The 25,785-nt window shown below is 43.6% G+C and overlaps 1 protein-coding gene across 2 annotated transcripts in view; it reads left to right on the top strand.

Moving 5' to 3' along the window:
- Positions 1-1,805: 1,805 nt before the first annotated feature.
- Positions 1,806-25,785, top strand: part of LRPPRC (leucine rich pentatricopeptide repeat containing) — a 161,141-nt gene continuing 137,161 nt past the window's right edge. Inside the window, exons 1-2 of one of the 2 annotated variants that reach the window (XM_039529687.1) lie at positions 1,806-1,977; positions 19,422-19,627. In XM_039529687.1, coding sequence (XP_039385621.1) covers positions 1,847-1,977; positions 19,422-19,627 — 337 coding nt within the window. In that variant the 5' untranslated portion in view covers positions 1,806-1,846. Of the gene's footprint in view, positions 1,978-19,421; positions 19,628-21,598; positions 21,680-25,785 lie in introns of those variants that run through there. The other variant, XM_039529688.1, reaches the window with a different exon arrangement.

Below are 25,785 nucleotides of genomic sequence, written 5' to 3'. Positions count from 1 at the left end.
CTTTCAGGAGCGGCACGGGGCCTGCGATGCCACAGGGGTGGCAATCCCGCAGGCCGGATCCAAAGCCCTGATGGGCCGGATCCAGCCTGCGGGTTGTAGTTTGCCCACCACTGCCCTAACACACTTCAGGTGCTATCAAAATAATTAATGAAGACAACCCTTGAAGAGCCAGATCCTGATCTCACACCATTCTTGTAGAAGTGAAACTTTTCTATTGTCTTTGGAGTTACTCCTGATTTAACTAAGTTCAGAACCAGGCCATAAATGAAAACCTTTAAAAATCAAAACAAACTACCTACAGTAGAACCTCAGAGTTACAAACACCAGAGTTACGGACTGGTCAACCACACACTTGGAACTGGAAGTATGCAATCAGGCAGCAGCAGAGACAACAACAACAACAAAAAAATACAGTACAGTACTGTGTTAAATGAACTACAAAAAAACCAAAAGGAAAGTTTTAAAAAAAAGATTTGACAAGGTAAGGAACCCGTTTCTTTGCTTGTTTATGTTAAAGTAAGAGGGTTAAAAGCAGCATTTTTCTTCTGCATAGAAAAGACATAAAGCTGTGTTAAGTCAACGTTCAATAGTAAACTTTTGAAAGAACCACCATAACTTTTTGTTCAGCCTTACAAACCTCCATTCCCAAGGTGCTCCTAATGCTGAGGTTCTACTGTACGCTTTTGCTCTAGTCAGTCCACACAGGCTGGACCAAACTGTGCTGTGTGACATGGTTTGACCAGAGTGGACTCTTAACAACTATTTTCCAAGTTGGCAACTTTTCTAGACAGACCCCTCCAAACATAGGAGGAAATATTTTTAAGCAGATCCTGTGCCACAGCCAGGGCAGATAATTCTCTGGGGGGAGGGGGGGCGCAAAGCAGGAGCGCATTTTAATCTTTTAAAAGTTACCTTGACTGATCTATCCTAGCTCCTGCCTGCAAGAATTTGCACTGGTTTCCCAGACCTGAAGAGTGCCGTGTAAACGCGAAGCCCTCTCGCTCTCGCAACCTCCCACCGCATTGCTCTGACGCACTGGCAGGGCTGCCACGCCACTGCCCAGTCACAACTCCCATCAGTCCGACCCACCACCCGGGCTCCCGCGGGCCGCTCACACGGAGCCGCGCGCTGGGGAGGGAGCAGTGGCAGCTTCTCGGCACGCGCCCGGGGCCGCGGGGTGTCTGAGCCCCGCCCTCACCCCGGCTGCAGCCACGCGCCTACCGCCAAGCTCCGCCCCCAGCGCGGGGTAGGGGCCGAGAGAGCCGCGCTGAGGGACGAGACCGCAGCCTCCCGTAGGGTTGGCGGATCAGGCTACAGACACGTGACTTCCTCTCTCAGGCGCGCGAGGGCAGACCGAGGCTGGGGCCTGGTCCCGCTATGGGCCGACCACCAATCGTCCCGAAATCAACTGCGGAGGCTGAGGGAGCGTCCGTCCGCCCGCCCAGCGCGGCGCGTTCTCCCTCGGCATCCCGCTCTTCTCCTCCCCTCGCCGGGGTCTCCGCTTGCCTTTCACCGCTGGGCCTTGGTTCAGAAAACTTCGGGCTTGTTTCTGGCCGGCCCAGCGAACTGTTCTAACCCAGAGCTAAGGTCTAGCGCGCGCCGACCGTGCTGGGGCTGTACCATTTGGGAGGGGGGAAAAGCAGGCTCGACCAACAGAGAAAATTGACACAATGGGGGCCAATTATAGGGCGCCTGACACGGTCACGCCCCTGAAGTTCGTGGTTTCTCCTTGCGGGATGGGTTGGCCCGAGGGGCGTGCCCGCCTCCACCCCCCCCACCGCCGGCTCCGCGTGGTTGAGTCTGGAGCCGTCACGTGCCCCTCCTGTCCGCTGCGTGTGTGAGGATAATGGCTGCGCTGTTGAGCTTGGCCCGCCGGCTCCGGCCTCTTTGCTCCCACCTCCTCCTGCGGCTGCCGCGGGGAGCCGCCGCCCGCCGCCCCGCGCCCCGCGCCGCAGGGCGGGCGGGAGCCCCTGGCAGGTGAGTGCCCGGGCTCGGCGCGGCCCGCGGGGGCCGGTCAGACCGGCAGCTCTGCCGCCTCCTTCTCGTACCGCCCCTGGGCCTTGGGACCGCGACCCTCCACGCCGGGCCCTGCTGCAGCCCAGACCCTTCCCTCGGGCAGCGCCCCCGCGCCCGCGCCTTGTCCCTTCCTTCGGGCGGGGCAGCCCTTGTCCCGCCCCGCACGGGCGCTGCCGCCTGGGGTTCCCCGAGCCCCCGCAAGCCCCTTTCTGGCTGCAAAGAGCCCCCGAGTAGCAGCCGTAGGGCCCCCGAGATACGGCTCTGTTGTGCTGGGAGCTGCACAGAGGAGGGGGCAGCTTCCCTACCAAAGAGCTTTATTTATAGCCTGACAAAGGGAAAGCTGGCAGGGAGAGGGGAAGTGATTCCTCCAAGGTCATGCAGCAGGTCAGGGCTAGGAATAGAACCCAAGCTGGCTTCCCCCCTTTTCATTCTTAACCATAAGATCCCATTGCCTCGGTTCTGATTCTCTTGGGGATATTCTAATTCCCTTGGGGTAGTTCCAGCTTCCACTGCTTGGTGGGATGGTCACTTATCCCAGTTCAACTTTCATTATTATTCTGAACACACTAAAACCTAGGTACCATACAGAAACAAGTAGAGAGACAGGACTAGATTCACAAAGGGAGTTAAGTGCCTAAAGGTACGTCTTCACTACCCGCCGTATCGGCAGGTAGCAATCGATTTCTCGGGGATCGATATATCGTGTCTCATCTAGACGCGATATATCGATCCCCGAACGCGCTCCTGTCGACTCCGTAACTCCACCAACCCGAACGGCGGTAGCGGAGTCGACATGGGGAGCCGAGGACATCGATCCCGCGCCGTGAGGACGGTAGGTAATTCGATATAAGATACTTCGACTTCAGCTACGTGAATAACGTAGCTGAAGTTGCGCATCTTATATCGATTTTCCCCCGTAGTGTAGACCTGCTCTGAGTCAACATTTAGGTACTACATACCTGCCAAACCCCAGTTCAGCCTTCATCTCTCATTGGAGGTGCCTGAAGCCCTTAAATTTCCACTGATAAAGCCCTCAAGGTGCCCAAGTTTGTGCTAGTGAGCATGCATGCAGCCATCTCAATCTAGATGCCTGGGAACCTCTCTCATCTAAGTTCCAGTGGGGGCCTCCCTGCAGGAGGTGTTCTGAGCATGCCTAATCCCATGCAAAATGGCTGGTAAGAGGGTGGTCCCCTTACCATTTTTGGCCTAATGGTTAGGACACTCCACTGGGATGTTGGAGGTCTGGACTCAATTCCCCCCTCTTTCTGGTGTGCAAAAGGGATTTGAATTTAAGGGTCTCCCCTTTCAGATATGTATCTCAATCTCTGGGATTTAGAGTATTCTGATGTGGCTCTCTCAATCTCTCTTGTTGGTGCTGTTCCATTTTGTATGACTGATTTAAATATACATTGGCTAGAGAGAACATGTGTGACTCTGTGGTCCAGTGGTTAGGGTACTCATCTGAGAGGTGGGAAAATCAAACCTCATCACAAAGAGAGGGGAATCCTGGGTGAGTGCCCTAATTACTGAGCTAAAGGCTATGTGGGTGCTGCCACTTTGCCCTCTGGTGTTTCTGGCAACAAATGATTACGGTGCTGACATAAATTCCCTCTGAGCTACGCAGCAGGGCTGTGGCGGGGAGAGATGACTCTTCCCCCAAACTCGGACCTGCCGCAGCCAGCGGGAGAGGCACCCCGGCCCCAGTCCAGTCCTGGACTGGCTGGGGGTGAGGCGCCCCTTCCTCAGCTGTAGCCCTGCCGTGGACAGGAGAGGGGCGCCTCTCCTGGGGGGAGTCTTCTCTCCCCACCGTAGCCCTGGGGCAGCCTGAACCCCAAACCCTTCATTGCTGGCCCCACCCCAGAGCCCTAACCCCCAGCTGGAGCTCTCACCCTCCCACTCCAACCCTCTGCCCCAGCCCCGAGCCCCATATCGCTGGCCCACACCCCCAGCCAGAGGCCTCACCCCCATACCCAATTCTCTGTCCCAGCCCAGCCTTGGACCCGTGGGCGGGGAGAGGCCCCCATCCTGCGGCCATGGGGAGAGGCACCTCTCCCCTCCCCAGCTCAGGTGCTGTTGTGGGGAGAGAGTTCTGGGGGGAGTCCTCTCTCCACACCGTAGCCCTGGGGTAGCCTGCACCCCAAGCCTTCATCTCTAGCCTCACGCTCCCCAAGCCATCTCTAGCCCTTATGCTCCCACCCCAATTCTCTGCCCCAGCCCCGAACCCCTCATTCCCGGCCCGAGCCCTGAGCCTCTCATCACCGGCCCACACCCCCAGCCGGAGCACTCAGATCCTTGCACTCATAGACTTTAAGGTCAGAAGGGACCATTATGATCATCTAGTCTGACCTCCTGCACAATGCAGGTCACAGAATCTCACCCACCCACTCGTGTAACAAACCCTAACCTATGTCTGAGTTATTGAAGTCCTCAAATTGTGATTTGAAGACCTCAAGCTGCAGAGAATGTTCCAGCAAGTGACCCGTGCCCCATGCTGCAGAGGAAGGCAAAAAACCTCCAGGGTTTCTGCCAATCTGCCCTGGAGGAAAATTCCTTCCTGACCCCAAATATGGCAATCGGTTAAACCCTGAGCATGTGGGAAAGACCCACCATTCTCTGTAGTAACTCAGATCCCACCCCATCTAACATCCCAGCACAGACCACTGGGCATACTTACCTGCTGATAAAGATCAATTGCCAAATTAATTGCCAAAATTAGGCTATCCCATCATACCATTCCCTCCATAAACTTATCAAGCTTATTCTTGAAGCCAGGTATGTCTTTTGCCCCCACTACTCCCCTTGGAAGACTGTTCCAGAACTTCACTCCTCTAATGGTTAGAAACCTTTGTCTAATTTCAAGTCTAAACTTCCTAGTGTCCAGTTTATATCCATTTGTTCCCCAACCCCGAGCCTCTCATCACAGACCCACACCTCTAGCCGAAGCACTCACCCCTGCACCCAGCCCTGAGCCCCCTCCCACACTCTGAACCCCTCAGCCCCACCCCCACCACATGAATTTTGTTATGTGCATCAATATGGAGGTGATGTGTCAAACATCACCTCCATATTGGTGCACGTAACAAAATTCATTCTGCACGTGGGTGGGAAAAAACAGGGAACACTGGTGTTGACCTGCAGAAGAGGGTTCATGACTGGGAATTCCAACCAGAGTTAGGTGCCTAACTCCCTGTGGGATGGGGCATAAGCCACACCCCTTTTCTCAGCATTTCCCATTGCCTTGCTTAGGCAGCTCGGCAGTTAGTATGCTGGCTTTTGTGGAGCATGTTTTTTGGCACCTAACTCTTTTCATGCATTGTATAGGGAGCCAAGATGCCCATTACAGGTGCCTAAAGGATATGCATGACAACAGCTAAGTCCCTTTGAGGATGTGGCTTATAGATGCATCCCTTAAGAGTTTTCAGTGTATAACACTACAAATGATCATAAATGAATACTGAATGGGGAAAACAAGAGATGCAAGACAAGGTACTGTTCTCATGTGACTGTTCGGTTAGGCACATTCATATTCTCATGCTTCCATGAGATCCATGCAGCGTGTTGCACTTGCATTAGAAAGTAACTTTTTGTATCAGAAAGTAATTAATTTTGCAACTTTTAGACATTGATTTTTTTCTCTTAGGCAGCTAACAAGCCGTTATCTCTGCTATGAAGGTACAGCTTTGGACATCAGCAGGTTCCAGTGCTGATATAAATAGTCCATAGAAACTTTGATCTCAGCGTGTCATGCTCAGCATGATCTGTGGACTGAATCTCTATTAAAAGTTGAGGGGAACTGCAGTTTTCTCTATTGTATGGGAAGAGTAGCTTTCCTTAAGTTGGCCTCAATTATTTTAGTCAAGAAGGGGAGCAGCTTTGCACAGGTAAAGAGAGCTATATCTAATGGTGTTGGGTGGTGTCAGTCACTACGAAACTTGGTTTCAACAGAGGGGTTTATTAGCGAAACAACACTTTCTTCTAGGTTTTATCAGTGGCAAGGAATAATGTACCATCTGCAGACTCTTTGACCATTTAAGAAGTGGGGGAGAGGGATCCATTCACAAGTTTCCTTCTCTGATTCTGTTTTAGGCACAGGATCTGTCTGATCACTTTCCTGTCAGATCCAGTTTTTTTTGAGTTTGTAGAGCATTGAGCTGGAAACATGAGGTGAAGGCTAAAACATGTCTGGTCCTCTCATTGTGACAGAGACTTCGGAATTGTAAACTCTTCAGTAGGATTGAAAGCTTCCTTGTTTTATTTCCCTAAAAGGCATGGATTGGGCACTATATATCTTACAGCTGCTCAGGGATGGCCTTTGTGAAACTCACAGAGGATCCAGACCAGTGTGCTGTGGTGGGGGGAGGGTGCCATGATGCTACTGATGACAGTGCTTGTGCAGCTGCCATCTCTCTCATCCAACTGCCTGAAGTCAGCTTTAGCGATGGCTCATAGAAACCATCTCCAAGTCCCAACAGGGGGATATGACATAAGTCTATAAAATCATGAATGTGGAGAAAGTAAATAAAGAAGTGTTATTTACTTGTTCACATAACACAAGAACCAATGCTCACCCAGTGAAATTTATAGGTATCAGGTTTAAAACAAACATAAGGAAGTACTACTTCACACAATGCACAGGTAGCCTGTGGAACTTGTTGCCAGGGCATGTTGTGAAGGCCAAAAGTGTAACTGGATTGGGGGGAGGGGGCGAAAGACAAGTTCAAGGAGGATAGTTCCACCAATGGCTATTAGCGAAGATGGTCAGGGATGCTGGGTATCTCTAAGGCTCTCACTGCCAGAAACTAGGACAGGACACTTGGGGATGGATAACTTGATAATTGCCCTGTTCTGTTCATTACCTCTGAAGCATTTGGCACTGGCCACTGTTGTAAGACAGAATACTGAACTAGATAGACGAATGGTCTGACTCAGTATGGCTGTTTTTATGTTGTTGTATAAACATAGGTATAATCACATTAAAATCATACTTCACTGGAATATTCAGAGGCGCTTCTTAGTGATGGCTACTTCTACCTCAACCACACCATCCCTGACCATCCTGCATAATAGCCTTTGATGGACCATGAGTTTATCTAGTTCTTGTTTTGAACCGTGTTAAACCCGCTGATTAATAATTTCATTGATGACCCCTAATTCTTATGTTATGAGGAATAACTAACACTTCTTTATTTACTTTCTCCACACAATTCATAATTTTATAAACCTCTATCCTATACCCCTTAGTTATCTCTTTTCCAAGCTGAACAGTCCCAGTCCCCAGTCTCTCCTCCCCGCCCCCCAGCAAAGATGAATATATATATATGTAGTACTAAGTTGTTGTATTACTATTTTTTTGTGTGAAAAACTATCTGAAATTAAAAACTAAACTGAAGTTGGAAAAAAATAAACTAACAAGCCATTTAGAAATGTATTATTCCTTTTGTTGTGTTTACTTCTTGATTGGCTAAATTCAGTTACTTGGATTGTGGAATACTCTATTTAGCTTTTCATTTAATGGATCATTAGTTGCCACATGACTACTTGTCCTGAAACAAATGTCTGCATTTCTGCTGAAATGTTATTTCCTTATTGTCACTGTTGTAGAGGCATTCAGCATTCCCAGAAAATATATATATATGTAAGGTACAAGAGCAAAGGTGTAAAACTGAGGGGCCATTTAGGTTCATAAATGTTCTTACATCTTTGACAACGCTCTGGATTATTTTTGAGCTAAGGCATAGGTCATGCTTGGGTTGTGTACTGTACGAGCCTTAACTTTTGGAAATGGCCCCATTTGGTAAGAAAATTGTGTCGTTTTACACCACATTGGTGAAGAGTACTCATCTTAAACTTGTTTGGGTCCTAAGTCTTTAATTTAAAGTCACAGTAACCTCACAGGGAGATCTAGTATGGTATGGAATATATTCCAAAGAATATTGATGCAACTGTATTGCTTGGGATAGCTAAAGATAGGACATAGGTCCAGCAAACACATAGTAAGCAATATTCTGCACTAGCAGGGGCATAGAAGAGATGACTTCTTTTCTCTCATATGCTTATTGAACTTTTTAAAAGAATAACATCTTAGCCTATGACACCAATTTAATATTCACATGTTGCCTTAAACGTCCCTTAATTCATGCATTTCTAAGATTCTCATTACTACAGTATCTGGGCACCATATAAACACTAGAAAGGGAAAAAACTACCTACAGGTGCCAGGTGTGGATGACTGGCAAAATCTGAATCATCATGGAAAAAGAAAGCCTTCAGGCCGACTTCAGATTGTTGAGGAGGTGGGTGTTGGGGAAGCAGAATGAGCCAGTATGACTGACTGGGAGTCCAGAATTGCAAGCCACTTTGGTAAGAGGTAGATGCACTCCAGCACTAGATGGAGCAGTCACAAATCCCTGTCAATTTCTCTAGTTTCTTCTTCCTGGCAACCAGCATTACTAGACTTTATAAGCATGCTAATAGCTCTGTGATCCCAAAGAATTAGCACTCTACTCTAATAGCCTCTCATGTGCACTGACCAGGAGTGGTGATATAATGGAATCTTGTGAGACCACATGATAAGGATGTAAGGAATGAACAAACGGTTACACAAAACCTTTCAACGGAAGGAACAGTGCCACTGAAACAATATCATCCATTCCTGCCAGAGCCTGTCAGAGTGTAAACAATGCCTCATGGTCCACTGTCAAACTGTTGATACATATAATAAGTATCCATACTTGATGACTTTGCTGTTGATCTCCTGACAATGGAAAGATACTAATGCAGTCTATGTTCTATACCTACACATGAAACAAGATACAACTGGAGCGGCACCATTGTGACCTTTTAAATGACCTTTTCCTGAAAGTATCAGTGGGGTAGCCGTGTTAGTCTGGATCTGTAAAAGCAGCAGAGTCCTGTGGCACATTATAGACTAACAGATGTATTGGAGCATGAGCTTTCGTGGGTGAATCCGACAGAATGGGTATTCACCCATGAAAGCTCATGCTCCAATATGTCTGTTAGTCTATAAGGTGCCACAGGACTCTTTGCTGCTTTTCCTTAAAGTGTATCTTAAATTCTATAAACAAGTGCCTAGCTGGTATTGTGATATAAACTCTGTAAAGCAAAACATAAATGGGGAAGGTTTATGACTGTGGTGGTTGGTAGAGTTATCAAGGTGGTGGTTTGTGGGGTGTTCTTGAAGAAGGCCCTAATTAGTGCTTGTTTGAGTGTTGGCACTCAGAGGAGGCCTTGACCATTGATAAAGGAATCAATTTTCCTGGTGCTGTTTTTTTGTCTTCAAGCTGACATCAAAACAATCCAAGCAGCTTACTCCACTACTTGTATGAAATGGTTACAAAAAAGTGCCTGTAGTGCAGCTTTCATTCCAAGATTATTTAAATGTCTAGAGCAGGGATCGGCAACTTCATCAGGGAAATGCAGACTGCCGGAAGCGGCGTGGGCTGAGGGATGTGCTGGCTGCCGCTTCCCGCGGCCCGTGGGAGCTGCAATCTGCCAAACCGGCGAATGCTGCAGGTAAACAAACCATCCCTGTCTGCCAGTGGATTTCCCTGACGGGCTGCATGCCAAAGGTTGCCGATCCCTGGTCTAGAGACTTGGATCTATTGTATACACCATCTTGGAGGACTGATCTTGCTCTCCTTTTGCATGCAAAACTTGTATTGGATTCAGTGCTCTTTTTCCATGAGAAATGACTGGAGAGTGGATTAATCCCAGGATGCACACTAAGCAAGTACAAGAAAACAATTTCACATTCAGTGTATGGCAAATACATTGTGATTTCCTTTTTCCCAGCCAATATATAGCAAAAGCCAGTATTGGCAAAACACTGAGACTATTTTTTTACATTTTGTCTCAATTTTACTTTGTAAATTGAGACTGTGACAGGGGCCATTTTGTGTTTGTGTAATGCCTACAGTGATGTTTCAATCCTGAATATAGTCTTTAGCTGCAACTATAATATAAATAATTTCCATTTTCTTTACGGGTATTTTCTTGTACTTCTGTATTTAAGCTGTATCTATAAATTTTGTAGCTATGGTTGTAAGTGAATGCCAACAGTAACTATTTACTGGGATTTCATATTGACAAGATTGCCAATTATAATACAGTTCAGAAGAATTTTTGTTCTAATTGAAGTATATACTCAACACTTTAAATGTAATTGTATTTGTGAACCATTTGGCTAAACACTAGTACTTACAGTAATGTCAAGGGGTACAACGTTTGTTTTTCTGTAGTTAATTAAAAATGTCTTTTTGGGTTGGCAGAATGAATACAACTCTTAATGCAGGAATGGATGCTAATTCCATTAGCTTTAGTGTTTTATTTTTAAGAAAAAGTGCCATTACTTTCCAAAGAGCTTTATAAACCTCAATGACACACACTTCTTGTATGGAAGTGCTTATATTTTATGGGAGGCAAACATAAAACAAGACTAGGCCAACATTCAGGGAGGAGGATGTGGGGTTTATGGAAGATGAGAAGCAGAAGAGTTGTGCATTTTAGCGGAAATGTGGAGGAGAATAGTAGGTTCCTCATGGTGTAGGTTATCAAAGCTGTTCCAAGCATATGTGACAGTATGAAAGAGGGATGCAGCCAAAACTGAAGTAAAGAGAAGCCAACGGAGCAATAAAGAAAGGGGGACTAGGGAAAGAGAACAAGAGAGCAAACATTTTGAAGGCAGCAGGACTGCAAAGGGTCTTGCAGATGAGAATGAGAATCTTGTATTTTTATATTAAGAGACAGAACTATTGAAGGATTTGGAGGAGTGGGGGTGGTGATAGGGTCAGATTGGTGGAAAGAGACTTTGGAACAAAACTAACTTCTACCTTTCAAGCATTTTAATTGAAGGTGTGTACACTAATGCATCTATTTTATGCTGTAGAGCAGTTATGAGAATTACAGGAAAAAATCAGTAATAGTGCATCTGAAAAATTCAAGCTGAATAAGTTAAAAGTGTAACTTGTCAACATTATCAAATCCAGGACAAACATGTCCCTCTCACCCACCCAGTAGTGGTATTTGAAATAAATGTAGCCATATGCTTTCAAAAATACCCCATCCCACTCATTCCCTGCAATTATTATAGAATAAACTGATGGTGAATCAAGAGAACTATTTTAGCTCTACAAAAAACTGTAACCCTCAGCAACTCCTTTTATAGTGCAAATGTATACTTTTTTGGAGAACTTAAAAATCACACATTACTGTAGAAAGCAAATATGGTTGTAAGTCAGATAACATGAAAGTTCAAAACACTAAGAAACCCTTTCAAGTGAAAAACCTCTAGGTCTGGATGGCTTTTGAAAGGAGTTCTGTATATCTTTTTCAGGAGCTTAGTAATAGTAATTGGAGATATACCAATCTCCTAGAACTGGAAGGGACCTCAAAAGGTCAAGTCCAGCCCCCTGACTTCACTAGCAGGACCAATTTTTGCCCCAGATCCCTAAGTGGCCTCTTCAAGGATTGAACTCATAACCGTGGGTTTAGCAGGCCAGTGCTCAAACCACTGACTCTAACCACTGGACCAATCCCGTCAAATCCTTCAAAATCTTCTATTATTATTTCCTTGAATGGGGAAAATTGGCCAGTTCCAGTTTTGGAGGTCAGCATAACTGTATGTACAAATGTACAAATGATTAAAATCAAGAAGACCATGGAATGTACTGATCAATTGACTTTAGTCAAACTATTAGTTTAGTTACTACCAGTTCACACCAATTTGGCTCTGTCCCAGGAACAGTCACAAATCATAATAGGTGGAACACTAATATTTCATTAAACCAAAGGATAAAAGTAGCCTGCTAGCATTAGATGCAGAGAAGGCATTCAGTATGATTGTTTTAATATTACTGGAGAAACTTAATTTCAAACTTTAATGTATAGCCGGCAATAAACTGTCCTACTATTCTTCATGTGCATTTTTTATTTTCATGTCATCTTATTAGAGACTTTGTTCTTTTACAGGGATAATGATGTCCTTTGTCACTTTGTCCCCAACACTTTGAACAGCATGTGTTGGGTTGTCATCGATAACCGAACAAAACTTGTAGTAGCTCTCAGATATTCTGCCTGAAATTTAAAGCATCACAATCCATAATAAAGAATATAAAATTGCTCTCTTTGCAGGTAGTATACTGCCTTATCTAAGGGTACGTCTTCACTACCCGCCAGATCGGCGGGTAGCAATCGATTTCTCGGAGTTCGATATATCGCGTCTCATCTAGACGCGATATATCGATCCCCAAACGCGCTCCCGTCGACTCCGGAACTCCACCAGAGCGAGTGGCGGTAGCGGAGTCGACGGGGGAGCCGCGGACGTCAATCCTGCGCCGTGAGGACGGGTAAGTAATTCGAGCTAAGGTACTTCGACTTCAGCTATGCTATTCGCGTAGCTGAAGTTGCGTACCTTAGATCGACAACCGCCCCCCCCCGCCCCCCCAGTGTAGACCAGGCCTAAGTGAAATACAAACCTCCCTGCAGGGGCACATCTCTGTAGTGTGTGGAAAAAGCTTATCTTAATTCTGACTGAACCACTAATGTCCCAATTAGGTCTGAATTTCACATTATCACATTTATATCTTATTGGCATTATGTATTGATATTTATAATGAAGATTAGTTGGGTATACAGGAAGTAGGGCTATCAAGTGATTTTAAAAAAATGAATCGCAGTTAATCACAAGATTTTTAAAAAATCACGATTAATCACAGATTTAATCACACTGTTAAACAATAATAGAATACCATTTATTATAAGTATTTTTGGATGTTTTCTACATTTTCAAATATATTGATTTCAATTACAACTCACAATACGAAGTGTACAGTGCTCATTTTATATTATATTTGATTACAAATATTGGCACTGTAAAAAAGATAAAAGAAATAGTAATTTTAAATTCACCTCATGCAAGTACTATAGTGCAATCTCTTTATTGTTCGCATGGCACTGTTGTAGATGGAGTTGCAAGGTATTTACGTGCCAGATATGCTAAACATTTGTATGCCCCTGCATGCTTTGGCCACCATTCCAGAGGACATGCTTCCATGCTGATGTTGGGTTCTGTTCGATAACGATCCAAAGCAGTGCAGACTGACGCATGTTCTTTTTCTTCATCTGAATCAGATGCCACCAACAGAAGGTTGATTTTTCTTTTTTGGTGGTTTGGGGTTTGTAGTTTCTGCATCTGAGTGTTGCTCTTTTAAGACTTCCAGCAGCATGTTCCACACCTTGTCCCTTTCAAATTTTGGAAGGCACCTCATTTTCTTAAATCTTGGGTCAAGTGCTGTAGTTAACTTTAGAAATCTCACATTGGTACCTTCTTTATATTTTGTTAAATCTGCGGTGAAAGTATTCTTAAATTGAACAGCTTGTGTTGGGTTGTCATTGAAGACTGCTGTAACATGAAATATATGGCAGAATGCGGGTAAAACACAGAGCTGTAGACATACAATTCTCCCCCAAGGAGTTCGGTCACAAATTTAATCAAGACTTTTTCAACGAGCATCATCAGCATGGAAGCATGTCCTCTGGAATGGTGGCTGAAGCATGAAGGGGTATAGGAATGTTTAGCATATCTGGAACGTAAATACCTTGCAATGCCAGCTACAATGGTGCCATACAAACACCTGTTCTCACTTTCAAGTGACATTGTAAATAAGAAGCAGGCAGCATTATCTTCCATAAATGTAAACAAACTTGTTTGTCTTAGCAATTGGCTGAACAAGAAGTAGGGTTGAGTGGATCCGTAGGTTCTAAAATTTTACATTGTTTTGTTTTTGAGTGCAGTTATATAACAAAAATATGCATTTGTAAGTTGCACTTTCATGATAATGAGGTTGCACTACAGTACTTGTATGAGGTGAATTGAAAAATGCTATTTTGTTTTTTTTACAGTGCAAATATTTATCAAAATAATATAAAGTGAGCGCTGAATACTTTGTATTCTGTATTGAAATCAATATATTTGAAAATGTAGAACAATCCAAAAATATTTATAATAAATTTAAATTAGTATTCTGTTATACTGTGATTACAACTGTGATTAATCGCGATTAAGTAGATTTAAAAATTAATTTGTTTTGAGTTAATCACTTGAGTTAACTATGATTGACAGCCCTAAAAGGAAGGTTTATTAAGAATTTGTAATCACTGTGCTAAATATTAACTTGTAAAAAGATCAAACTAAGCTTTCCTGTATAGTGTGTTGTTTATAATTTAGTGAGTTTTAATTTTATTTATCTGTGATAACATTTGACAGACTCTGATTCCTGTGTAACTGTTCCTCTTTCTATGATCTCAAATGCAATAATTAAAAAAAAAAAACTGATATAGTTAGCCCAGTGTAAGAATACTTTATTTGAGGTGAATGGGTTACTCCTGGGAAATTCTGTGCCAAAAAATTTAAAGTTCTGCACAAAAATATTAAAAATTCTGTGAACAGTATTTTGCAAAATTCTGCATATTTTGTTGTCAAAATTAATGCAGTCTAATCCAGCTAGTTTCAGTTATTCTGGTAATTTATTTAAACTATAATACACTGGATATAGAACAGGAGTGGGGAGCATTAGAGGAAATCCCCAAACTCCCTCTGGGTAATAGTAATGTAGCTAGTATTGACCCTTCTAATTATTAGTCAACAAGTAATATGCAGCCATATGCTCAGTGTTACATCATAAGCAACTGAAAAGCGAGGGCTGGGGACTCAAATTCACAATTTATACTGGCTACTGACCATCTCCAAAAAGGTCAGTAGCAAATAGTTCATGGAGCACATTTTGATAGGACATTTTTTCAGTCCAAAAATTTAGACCAGTTCTAATCACTAATGCACCATAAACATTTATAAGGACATGCTGTCCTTTACAGTAAGGCTCATTTACATCACTCTGACAATGTAAAGGAGCCTTAAAATTTTATACCTGTTTAATACTCCTGTGGGAATTCACTAAGCAGGCAGGCTGCTGCATTCTCCTCTGCCTGAGGGAACAGAGCCTGTCTCACGCCTACCTCTTCAGAAATACCCCAAAGCCCTGCCCCTCCATGCTGAGTATTCTGCAATATCGAGTGAAAGGGGGACACACACACCCCTCCCTCCCTCCCCAGGCAGTGATTTACATCTGTACCAGCTGCTCTGGTGCCCAAACCGACGAGTCTGCACTGCCAGGGAGTGGGCACATGACCGCTCTTTCGGCTTCCCTTTGCTTCCCTGTCAGAAGTCATTTTTCTGCGGGTAAGCAAAGAAATCGGTGGGGGCCATGAATTCTGCACACACGCAGTGACGCAAAATTCCCCGAGGAGTAATGGGTTCTATCCTCTGCTGACTAAACTGTTTAAAGTTGTGCAGTTTTTTAAATTGATGAGTTAATGTCTGAACATGGCTGTCAATAAATACTTCGATTTTTTTGCAATGTTTATAAGCCTGTGTATGTCAGCCAAATGCACTAATTGCTTTCTTCCTGATTACAGAAGCAATGTATTCTGCTTTATACTAAGTTAGACTTGTGCCAAGTCTTGACTTTTCCCCTATTTAAAAAATGGACCACTAGGCTAAATTTTGAGCAAGGATAGTTCAGTAACAAATGATATACTTCATTTTATGGCAGATCTGAGTTCTGAATTTGATAGTTGACACATCTGCAGTAGAGTTTTGCATACTACCAAGTTTAATCTTCCTTGATGCTATAGAAGCTTTAAAGTGCTAGCTGCATTTTAAATGCAAGGATCCTTGATAAGATTGTTTGTTTGCAAAGACAGTGTATAAACCAGAGGTCCCTAAACTCTGGGGCGCAGCCCTGTTCAGGGGGGTGGGGTGGGAGTGCCACCCAGCCCTGCTCCACTCCCAGCCATTGCCCTGACTCCTGGTCCCATGCTTGGCCCCAGCTGCGGTACCCTTGTCCCTGTCCACATTTTCCCCTCTCCCCCGGCTTCTGACCCCCAGCTCTGGGGGGAGGGAGTGTGACCATGAAAAGTTTGGGGACCACTCGTATAAACTGTAGATATGAAATGTGGATACAAAATATTTGCAGGCATGGATGAGCTGTCTGGCGTATCCTTGCAGAATGATGACCGGATTTTATTAGAATTGAAACTAAGATTTATTTTCTTATATCGAGGAACAGAGACATAGGCTTTCTCTACCATGGAACTTCGTCAGCAAAACTTTTGTTGTTCAGGGGTACTAAAAAACCACATGCTCGAACGACAAAAGTTTACGAAAAGTGCCGGGGTGAACAGCTCTATGTTGGCAGGAGTGCTCTCCTGCTGACAAAGCTGCTGCCGCTCGTTGGGAGTGGACGTTTTTTTTGTTAGCGGGAGAACTGTCTCCCACTGACAAACAACAGCTAGGCGGCATGCCTTTTAGCAGCACGGCTGTAATGGCACAGCTGTGTCCATTAATGCTAATGGAAGTTGCAAGCATAAATTCTTGTGCATTAGGATGATAGTATACTCGTATGTTGCTGCTTGTGAAGAGTATGGTCACTCATGATATCAACCTTGACTTGAAGTAGTGTGTCAAACTTTCAAGTAGCATTCCAAGCTACTAGTGCATACCATTTTCCTTTGTTGTTTGTGTCCTTATGTACAGGTAGATATGGAAAAGAGCTAGGGTGAGAATAAAAATGTAATGGATTATAATTGTTGTCTGGCAAATAGGTCACTGATAATTAAGCTGCCTGGGCAGAAAACTGTGCTTCTAGGATGATTAGTCATTTTAAGGGTTGAAATAACAAACAAACAAAAATAAAACCAAAACAACAACAACAAAAAGCTTTATTGTACTGTTATTCCTCTTGTCTAACTCTGAAAATATTTTGCAATCTTATTTCTCCCAAACTCGACTGACTTTAGTTTTAAATCAGTGAAATCTGTATATGGTCACAAATGCATAGGACCTTTTTTTTTCCTTTTAGCTCAAAATAATTGATTTCAGATATTTCTTTTGACTGTATGCAAACGTCATTACTAAGATGGTGTGAATTGATATAGCACTAATTGCATTGTGGTCTCATCAACTGTATAAAACTGTGCAGTCTGGTGGTAGGACGACAACTTTAAGAGCTTCACCTCCCAAACACTGATGAATTTAAAAATTGTTTTTCTGTGTGGATTTAAGAGTAAACACTTTCTTGACAGTCTTTCCTTCTCCCTGCCTCCACCCCAATTTGTAGTGTTAAATCATCCCGCCTGTGAAAAAATCTGCAGGTGGGTGCTCAAGAGGGGTTCCTCAGAGATTCCTCACACTGTCCCTTTTGTTGGGTGGAATTTTCCTGGAGAATGACCACAAACGTGGTGGAACTGTATTGTCCCTTGTTCCTCAAATGTTGTTTACAATCAAGCTGGCCTTCCAAAGTCTCTTTCAGGTTGCCACCAAGACCCCTTTGTGGAGGGGCACAACAGAAAAGATATTGCACCTCTGTCTGTGTTGCCTCTTTCACCTAAAGTTCTTGGTGTGTCTGGCCTGCCGAGTTATCACTCTGGACCCAAGCGTATGTTTTGCAGGGTTTAGAGGGAGGGGCCAGAGTTGTAGATGCCAGTGAGCCCTTCTTCTCTCAGTATGCACAATCTGTTTTTTCCCTCTGTGCAAGGGATCTAGAAGAGGATGATCTGGGCCAATCTGGGTAGCTGCAAGAATGACTTCAGCACATGCTTCAGAAAACATATGCACACAATGAGGAACTGCTGAGTACAGTTCAGTGCATATTTTTGTCTGTATAGTGACTGTGGACCACACCAATATAATTAGGGCCCTACCAAATTCACAGTCCATTTTGATCAACTCCACGGTCATAGTTTTTTAAAAATAGTAAACTTCATGATTCCAGTTATTTAAATCTGAAGTTTCATGGTGTTGTAATTTTAGGGGTCCTGACCCAAAAAGGACGTGTGTGGGGGGTCGCAAGGTTATTTTGGGGAGGGGGTGTGGTACTGCTACCCTTACTCCTGTGCTTCTGCTGACGGTGGTGCTGCCTTCAGAGCTGGGCAGCTGGAGAGTGGAGCCCAGCTCTGGAGGCAGAACCACCGCCAGTAGCAGTGCAGAAGTAAGGATGACATGATATTGCACCCTTATTTCTGCACTGCAGCTAGTGGGGTGCTGCCTTCAGAGCTGGGTGCCTGGCCCCTCAGTTCTGAAGGCAGCACAGAAGTAAAGGTGGCAATACTGCGACTCCCCTAAAACAACCTTGCGACCCCCCCTCCCCCCGCAACTCCCTTTTGTGTCAGGACCCCCACTTTGAGAAACGCTGGTCTCCCTTGTGATGTCTATGCACTATAGGGTAAAAGCACACAAGACCAGATTTATCAGTCTGTGACATGTTGTTCATGGCTGTGAAATTGGTAGGGCCCTAATGATAATTCAGGGTTTATCTGCACTTGAAAGTTGGTGTGGATTAAGGTAGGGTGTGAATTTAAAGCATAAAAGCTGTTTCCTGATTAACTCTGTGTGGACCATTCTGATTCCAGAACAAGAATTTCTAACAGTTAAGAAATTTTATGAATTTTTTATAGTTGTCATATTTTCCTAGTCCTTAGTGCTGTGGAAATAAATTTTAAAAAATCTTTGATGGTTGCTACAATGTGTTTTAAAACAGCATAGTAAGTCTTTTATATCCATTTATCTCTGATGTAATAGTGTAATTTTATAAGATGAAAAAATATCTTCTAAGTTTATAATCTTTACATTGTTCAGCCCTCTTTGTTAGTACTTTAAACTGGTTATAAAAATGATTGTTGCTCGCTGTCTCATTTATTGCTCTTCAGAAGAGTTGTCTACAACTATTCATGGGGAAATCGTATTCCTTGCTTCAAAACTTGTTTGTTTTACAAAAATACCATGTGAACCATTTTTAGGCAAAGCTATAATCAGTTTAGCCTGACGCCCCAAATAAGCAAACATTTGACAATATGAGAAATATACAGTTTTAGACATTTCTTAGTTGAGTCCTCTCCCGGCGCGCCCCCCCCACCCCCCATGATACAGTAGTCTGAATTGCCTGCATTGGTTTAAATCAGCATTGAATGTCATCTGTACAGGTCTGTCGCATCTTATGCACAATTAAAATGCGCGATTTCAGCTTTACGCGGTTGGCAAAAACAAAAAAGAGAAAAATAACAATTTTAATACTGTACCTGTAATGTGGGCAATTCCGCCTGCCATTTCACTCAATGTAATTTTGACTATACGCGATTTTCGCTTTACACTCAGTCTGCGGAACGTAACCCCAGCATAAGATGCGACAGACCTGTAAAACGTTTTGGCTTTTTTTTGGGTGGAGTGGGAGATGTTGGTAGAGGGGAATTAACGTTTTGTGGAAGGAGGTTTTTAAGTGTCAATAGATCCTTTGCTCATTAACTGCCATAACTGGCTTTTGTTTTTTGTTTAGCACACATCTGATCTACCAAGCCAGGCTCTTTGCAATTGCACCTCATCAGAAGGGGAAAGTTCAAGAAGAACCTGTTTTGGGTGTTCAGAATAAGCAAGCACAGCATTTTGACTGGGCCTTAAATAAACTGGATACCTCTGTCAGAAGAACTGGTCGCATTACTAGAACTCTTCTACTAAGAATCTTCCATGACATGTGCCGAACAGGTAAAGCTGCTTTTCATTGTATGCTAAGTTGACATTTCATTTTAAAGTTTTTGTCAAAATGAAAGGACATAAATGAAACTGATTTGTTGGTTTTGTTTTTTGGGTGTTACTAAACCTACTGCACACCTTGGCTCAAAAACTTACAGGCAGTTGCGGAAGTTTAGCTTTACAGTAACTCCTCACTTAAAGTCGTCCCAGTTAATGTTGTTTCGTTGTTACGTTGCTGATCAATTAGGGAACATGCTCATTTAAAGTTGTACAATGCTCCCTTCCAACATCTGGCAGCCACTTGCTTTGTCCACTGCTTGCAGGAAGAGCAGCCTGTTGCAGCTAGCTGGTGGGGGCTTGGAACCAGGGTGAACCGGCAGCCCCCCATCATCTCCCTGCGCCCTTAAGTCCCCTGTGCAGCAGCTGCCAGCAGGCTAGCAATTGCAGCTATCCCTCCCTCCACTGCCATGTGCTGCTCCTGCCCTCTGCCTTGGAGCTGCTCCCCGAGCCTCCTGCTTGCTGTGCGGGGGGGGGAGGGGGTAGGGGGATGTCAGGGTGTCTCCCTCCCCCCGCTCCTACACCCTGCTTACCCCTTCTTCTCCATATAGAGCAGGGTGGGGACAGGGACGGAGAGAGCCTGGGGCAGCAGCTACTATCTCAACTTCCTGATCCACATAAAAAGACAATGCACTTAAGAGTGGGTCAGCTTACTTAAGGGGGAAGTGTGCATTTCTCGCTCTCTCCCACACACAAGGTCTGTGTCTGTCTCTGTCTGCTATGCTGTCTCCCTTCCCTCCTGTTCGTGTTGCCTTGATGAGAGGTTACATTAACAATGTGTTAACCCTTGAGGGTTCAGTCGAGTGTTAGTCCATCATTTAGCAGCAAGGCATTCCCTGGGAAATATCCCACCCTCTTCCACCCTCTAACTTCACCACCTGAACCAAGCTTCACAATCATCATAGCTGTGAACAGTATTAAATTGTTTAAAATGTAGTGTGTGTGTGTATCTATCTATCTATCTATCTAGAGAGAGAGAGAGGAATATAGTTTTTTGTCTGGTGAAAAAAATTTCCCTGGAACCTAACCCCCCCTATTTACATTAATTCTTATGGGGAAATTGGATTCACTTAACATCATTTTGCTTAAAGTCGCATTTTTCAGGAACATAACTACAACGTTAAGTGAGGAGTTACTGTATTAACTTGTATGTAAGAGACCAGTGACCATAATAAAGCACCAAACCTTCACTCTTCCACTATTGTGGTAGAACAGGGTTGCAGAAAAATCTGGTGCTAGTTCAGGCTGATGTTCAGTGTGCTTTTATTATCTCCTAATGAGTTGCCTGTACTATTTTACGTACATCAGAGCAACAAGCTATCTTTCCCTCTGCTGAACATCATCTTTCACTGTGTCATATCTAAGCTTGGTTATAAAACTGGAACAGGGATTGTCTTTTTTTCTCTATACAGCACATGTAAAAATTGTAGCTATAAGGAACGACACTGTATTTTTAAGATGCTGATTATTGCTGAAGGTGAACTGAAAAGGAAAAAGAGAGAGATTATCCCAGATCCCCCTGTAACTAGATTATTTATGTGGTGAATGCTCCAAACAAGTTACGTTTCAAAAGTTTTCTTCATCCTCCTTTCCCAAAAGTGGGTTTATTTTATTTTAAAGTTAAACTGATTTCACTGTTGAATGCTCCCACAGGAAGTTTTTGAGGACATTGAACATGCATGGTTTTGCAGATAACTGTTAACATACCTAGGGGCTCAATTCTTTTCCTTCCCTCATTAATATTTTTGAGGTATCTTTTTTTGTAACTTTTTTTTTTGGTCTGAGCTTTAATTTTGTCTTTTCTCTGGGTGTCCCCTCTCTCCTTGAAAAGTCATGTTATTGCCGTAATTAAGTGGCTGTGGCCAGTTTAGGAATTGTCCCTTTCAATTCTGTCAGAAACTCAGATATTATCTTTGGTTTCTATAGGGTCCAGTCCTCTCAATTGAAGTGAATGCAGAATCCTTCTTGATTCTTCTTGAACAGGATCCAGCCTATTATTCATTCAAGGTTAGGGTCAGAGCAGCCTTATCAAGAAAGATCTTCCCCACTAGAAGAGTACTGTTTTTCAGTCAAGGGTTTTAAGTCCTCGATCTCAAGCACAAGTTATTCCTTTTTGATCGTTGATTGGTTATACCAGGGATCGGCAGCCTTTCAGAGGTGGTGTGCCGAATCTTCATTTATTCACTCTAATTTAAGGTTTCGTGTGCCAGTAATACATTTTAGAAGGTCTCTTTCTATAAGTCTATAATATATAATTAAACTATTGTTGTATGTAAAGTAAATAAGGCTTTTAAAATGTTTAAGAAGCTTCATTTAAAATGAAATTAAAATGCAGAGCCCCCCGGACTGGTGGCCAGGACCCAGGCAGTGTGAGGGCCACTGAAAATCAGCTTGCGTGCCGTCTTCGGCACCTGTGCCATAGGTTGCCTACCCCTGGGTTATACTAATGAGCAGTGCAGAGGAGTGGACTCGCCTCTGCAGCGCCTCCTTCTGGTGACTTCTGGGAATTAGCTCGGTTCCAGCTCCGGAGCGCCCTCTGCAGGCCGGTGATCCGCCTGTCCTTTGGCCCCTGTGTCCCTCCCTGGATCCGGTGCCCTTTTACCTGGGGTGCTGCCCCCTGGCAGTAACCCCTCAATCTTAGGGTCTCCTCTCCCTGGGGAACCCCCACCCTCTATCCCCACCTTGCCTCAGTATATGGGTACTGCCAGTCATCATCTAGCCCCCATCCCCTGGGGCAGACTGCAGTATCAGCCAACTCATCACTGGCAAGGAGAGTTTGGACTTGCTGCCTTGGCCTACCCCTGGGCTGCCCTCTGCAACCCCCAGTACCTATTAGCCCAATGCTAGGCCGCAGCCTGGGGCTTTCCAGGCTGGAGCTCCCCAGCTCCTCAACCTTTCCCCAGCCCTGCTTCACTCAGGTACCCTGTATCCAGCTCCCTGCAGCCAGGCCCATTTCCATCTACAGCTAGAGAGAGACTGTTTGGGCTTCTGGCTCACAGCCTCTTATAGGGGCCAGCTGGGCCTGATTGGGGCATGGCCCCAGCTGAGCCTACTTTCCCCAATCAGCCCAGGCTTCCTGCCCCAGCCACAGCCTTCTCCTGGGCTGTTTTTACCCCTTCCAGGGCAGAAGCAGGGGACCACCCTGCTACAAGCAGATTAATTACAGATACAAACTGAGGGTTTTAGTTTGGCTCTGTAAATAAGTTCACCATTGCTAATGTCATTATTTGTCCTGCAACATCAAAGATACTCCTTTGATAGAAAGAATAGCTTGAAAGTTGGCATGAAGTAGCTAGAGCCACTCATTTACACTTGAATTGCACTGGTGCAGTTTGCCCCAGTTTTTATAAAAGAATAGACTAGGATTTGAAACTAGTCAAGATTTGAACCAATGTCGGACATCTCCATCTGGGGGTTGCGTTGGTGCATTATCTTTCTTCTCCTGTGTTTGATTTTATGCCTGCTTTCTTTCTTTGTCTTCTGTCTTCTCTTTCCAGTTCACATTTCTGCCTTTTATTAATATTGGACTTTCATTCTCATTTTCCCTTTTTCTCCTCACCTCTTTTCCATTCTCCCTTCCTACCTGTCTTGATTCACTGTCCTCTTTTCCTACCTGTGAATAGCTTGTCTGCATTAGTGTTCCTTTCCCATAAATATTGTTTGCCGTCAGTAGTGATGCAGAATCTTGTACACATGGACACTTTTTATAAAAAAATCTCTCAAGATGTGGGTTTAGACTCCATCCATCTAAAAGGGATTTCTTCTTATGCTGCAAGGGATTAATTGTTTTACCTTGTAGTTATTTTATTCTATTTTATCCTTCCTTTTTTACAGTTCCTGTGCATAATTTATGGTGACTAATTTACATTATAAAGGCTTAATGGCATTTTTGTGAGTTGCATGACTCAAGAATTTGGTTATTCTTCACAGTGTCGAGTAGAGGCCTGCTTCTGTTTGACAGTATAGGCGAGTCTCATCTTACGCGCATTTAACATGCACGAATTCAGCTTTGCGCGGTCAGCAAAAACAAAAAAAGAGAAAAATAACAATTTAAATACTGTACCTGTAGTGCGGACAATTCCGCCTGGCATTACACTCAATGTAATTTTGACTATATGCGATTTTCGCTTTACATGCTGACAGCGGAATGTAACCCCAGCGTAAGATGAGACTCACTTGTATTAACAAAACCATAATATAACCCATGCACACCAAAAAACCCAGCCCATCATGAACAGCAATTATTGTCTCTCCTAAATTTGATATTCTGTATCTGATGCTCTAATGCAGCACTTATTGTCTGTCACAGGCCTGATGTAATGAGGCCTCTCTGTTAAGGTGGTACACTAGGAAAGGGGTATAGGTACATGCTGCTTTAAAGTAGGTAGACTTTTCAAAGAGACTTGAAGATTTCTTGTAAAATTAGTTTGCAGTTTGCCTGCTTGTGAAGTCCTGAGTGCACTGTACCCCTTCTCTCTCTTAATCCTTCTCTTGCAGGGGTCCTGCTACAACCTGCCCCACTGGTCTACCCAAGAAAGCCAGACCAGCTGTGGTTATTTTTCTCTGGTACCCCTGGGGCTAAGTATTAGAGTTGGAGGAACTCTAGAGGTAGACCTTGTCACAGGCTCCTTTCCCAAACTGTAGACTGATGTACAGAGTAATCACCATATTCATATTTAGATGATACTTGAGTAACCTTGTTAACAAGATAATAACTCTGTTTTGGGACAAATGGATGCTGAGGGTGAAAAACCAAGTGTTAATTATCTCAGGATATATTGGTTGTTCAAGTTGGTATGATGTCAGCTTATTCTGAAGTATCTTGCTAATATTCTCCAACCATGTCTCAAAAATATTTGTCCAAAAGTTTTTTCTCCATCAGCAGTATACAATGAGAAGATGAAGTGGCAGTGTTTGTGGATGTATGGATGGAAGAATTCAGGGCAGTAGCCTGTCTGAGTTCAGGGACTTGTATACCTTACATTACTGAAACTACCAGATGATTGACTTGGTAACTGTACAGCATCCTTGCATTCTGGTGAAAATCATTATTTTTCAGTGTAATTATGAAATACTGTTACCTAATTTTTCCTAGATGTCCTGTTTAACAAAAAACGAAATTGTGACAGAAGTTTCATGTGTGTATTTCAAAAGTACACTGTCAAGATTTTTAGGTTCTAGATTTCATTTATTGTAGTTTTAGAAAGTTTTAGCTGTACATATTTTTGACTTAAATTTTACATTTCCCCCTAAATCTTCACTTTTCAATTAATAATAGCAGAATTTAGTGTGGCATGAGTCATTCAGACATACGCTTAGTGAATAAGAATCCATATTTGTCAGCATCGTCAATTTATACAGCCATAAACTTCATTCAGCTTGCTTTATGAACAAAAATTGGAGATTAAGTCGTTTAAACAATAACATAGCAACAAAATAACAAACTGAGTAAATCAAAAGGCAAACTCAAAAAGATTATAGATCCCCCCCGCCTCCAAGTGAATGTAATGCTGATGCAAGGTAGTAGATCATCACTGCTAAAAATGAAATTCTCTCTGTGAAGAAAATGCCTACATTAGAGGCAACTGCATTGTGAGATTCTACATGCTGCTTTGCCTATAAGCTTCAACCCTGACTTGGAATGATGACTTTTAGAAGTTGGCAGATAATTGTCTTCATTCTTTTTCAGTTGTTGACCTCTTTTATGAGAATTGAAACATGAGTGCTAGCTGGACGCTCCATGGCATGGATACTTGTTCACTAGGAAAAGTATTGAAACCAATACATTTTGCAAAAGCCACTAAAAAGGAAAGATTTATATTTTAAGATTTTGGGGCATTATTAGAAAGAATATTGGTCAATGTTTTTGAAAGTGGTTACACTTACTTAGGAGTCTAAATATGGATTTAGGAGCCTAACTTTAAGCATCTGAGTTTGAAAATGGTAGCTATTGTGTTTAAAAATTATTACACCGCTACCTCGATATAACGCAACTCGATATAACACGAATTTGGATATAACGCAGTAAAGCAGTGCTCTGGGGGGGCGGGCTGCACACTCCGGTGGATCAAAGCAAGTTCAATATAACGCAGTTTCACCTATAATGCGGTAAG

Source organism: Mauremys reevesii, linkage group 3 (assembly GCF_016161935.1).
Source record: "Mauremys reevesii isolate NIE-2019 linkage group 3, ASM1616193v1, whole genome shotgun sequence".
NCBI lineage: Eukaryota > Metazoa > Chordata > Testudines > Geoemydidae > Mauremys > Mauremys reevesii.
The sequence above is the reverse complement of the archived record's forward strand: the minus strand, read 5'-3'. Positions and strand labels throughout refer to the sequence as shown.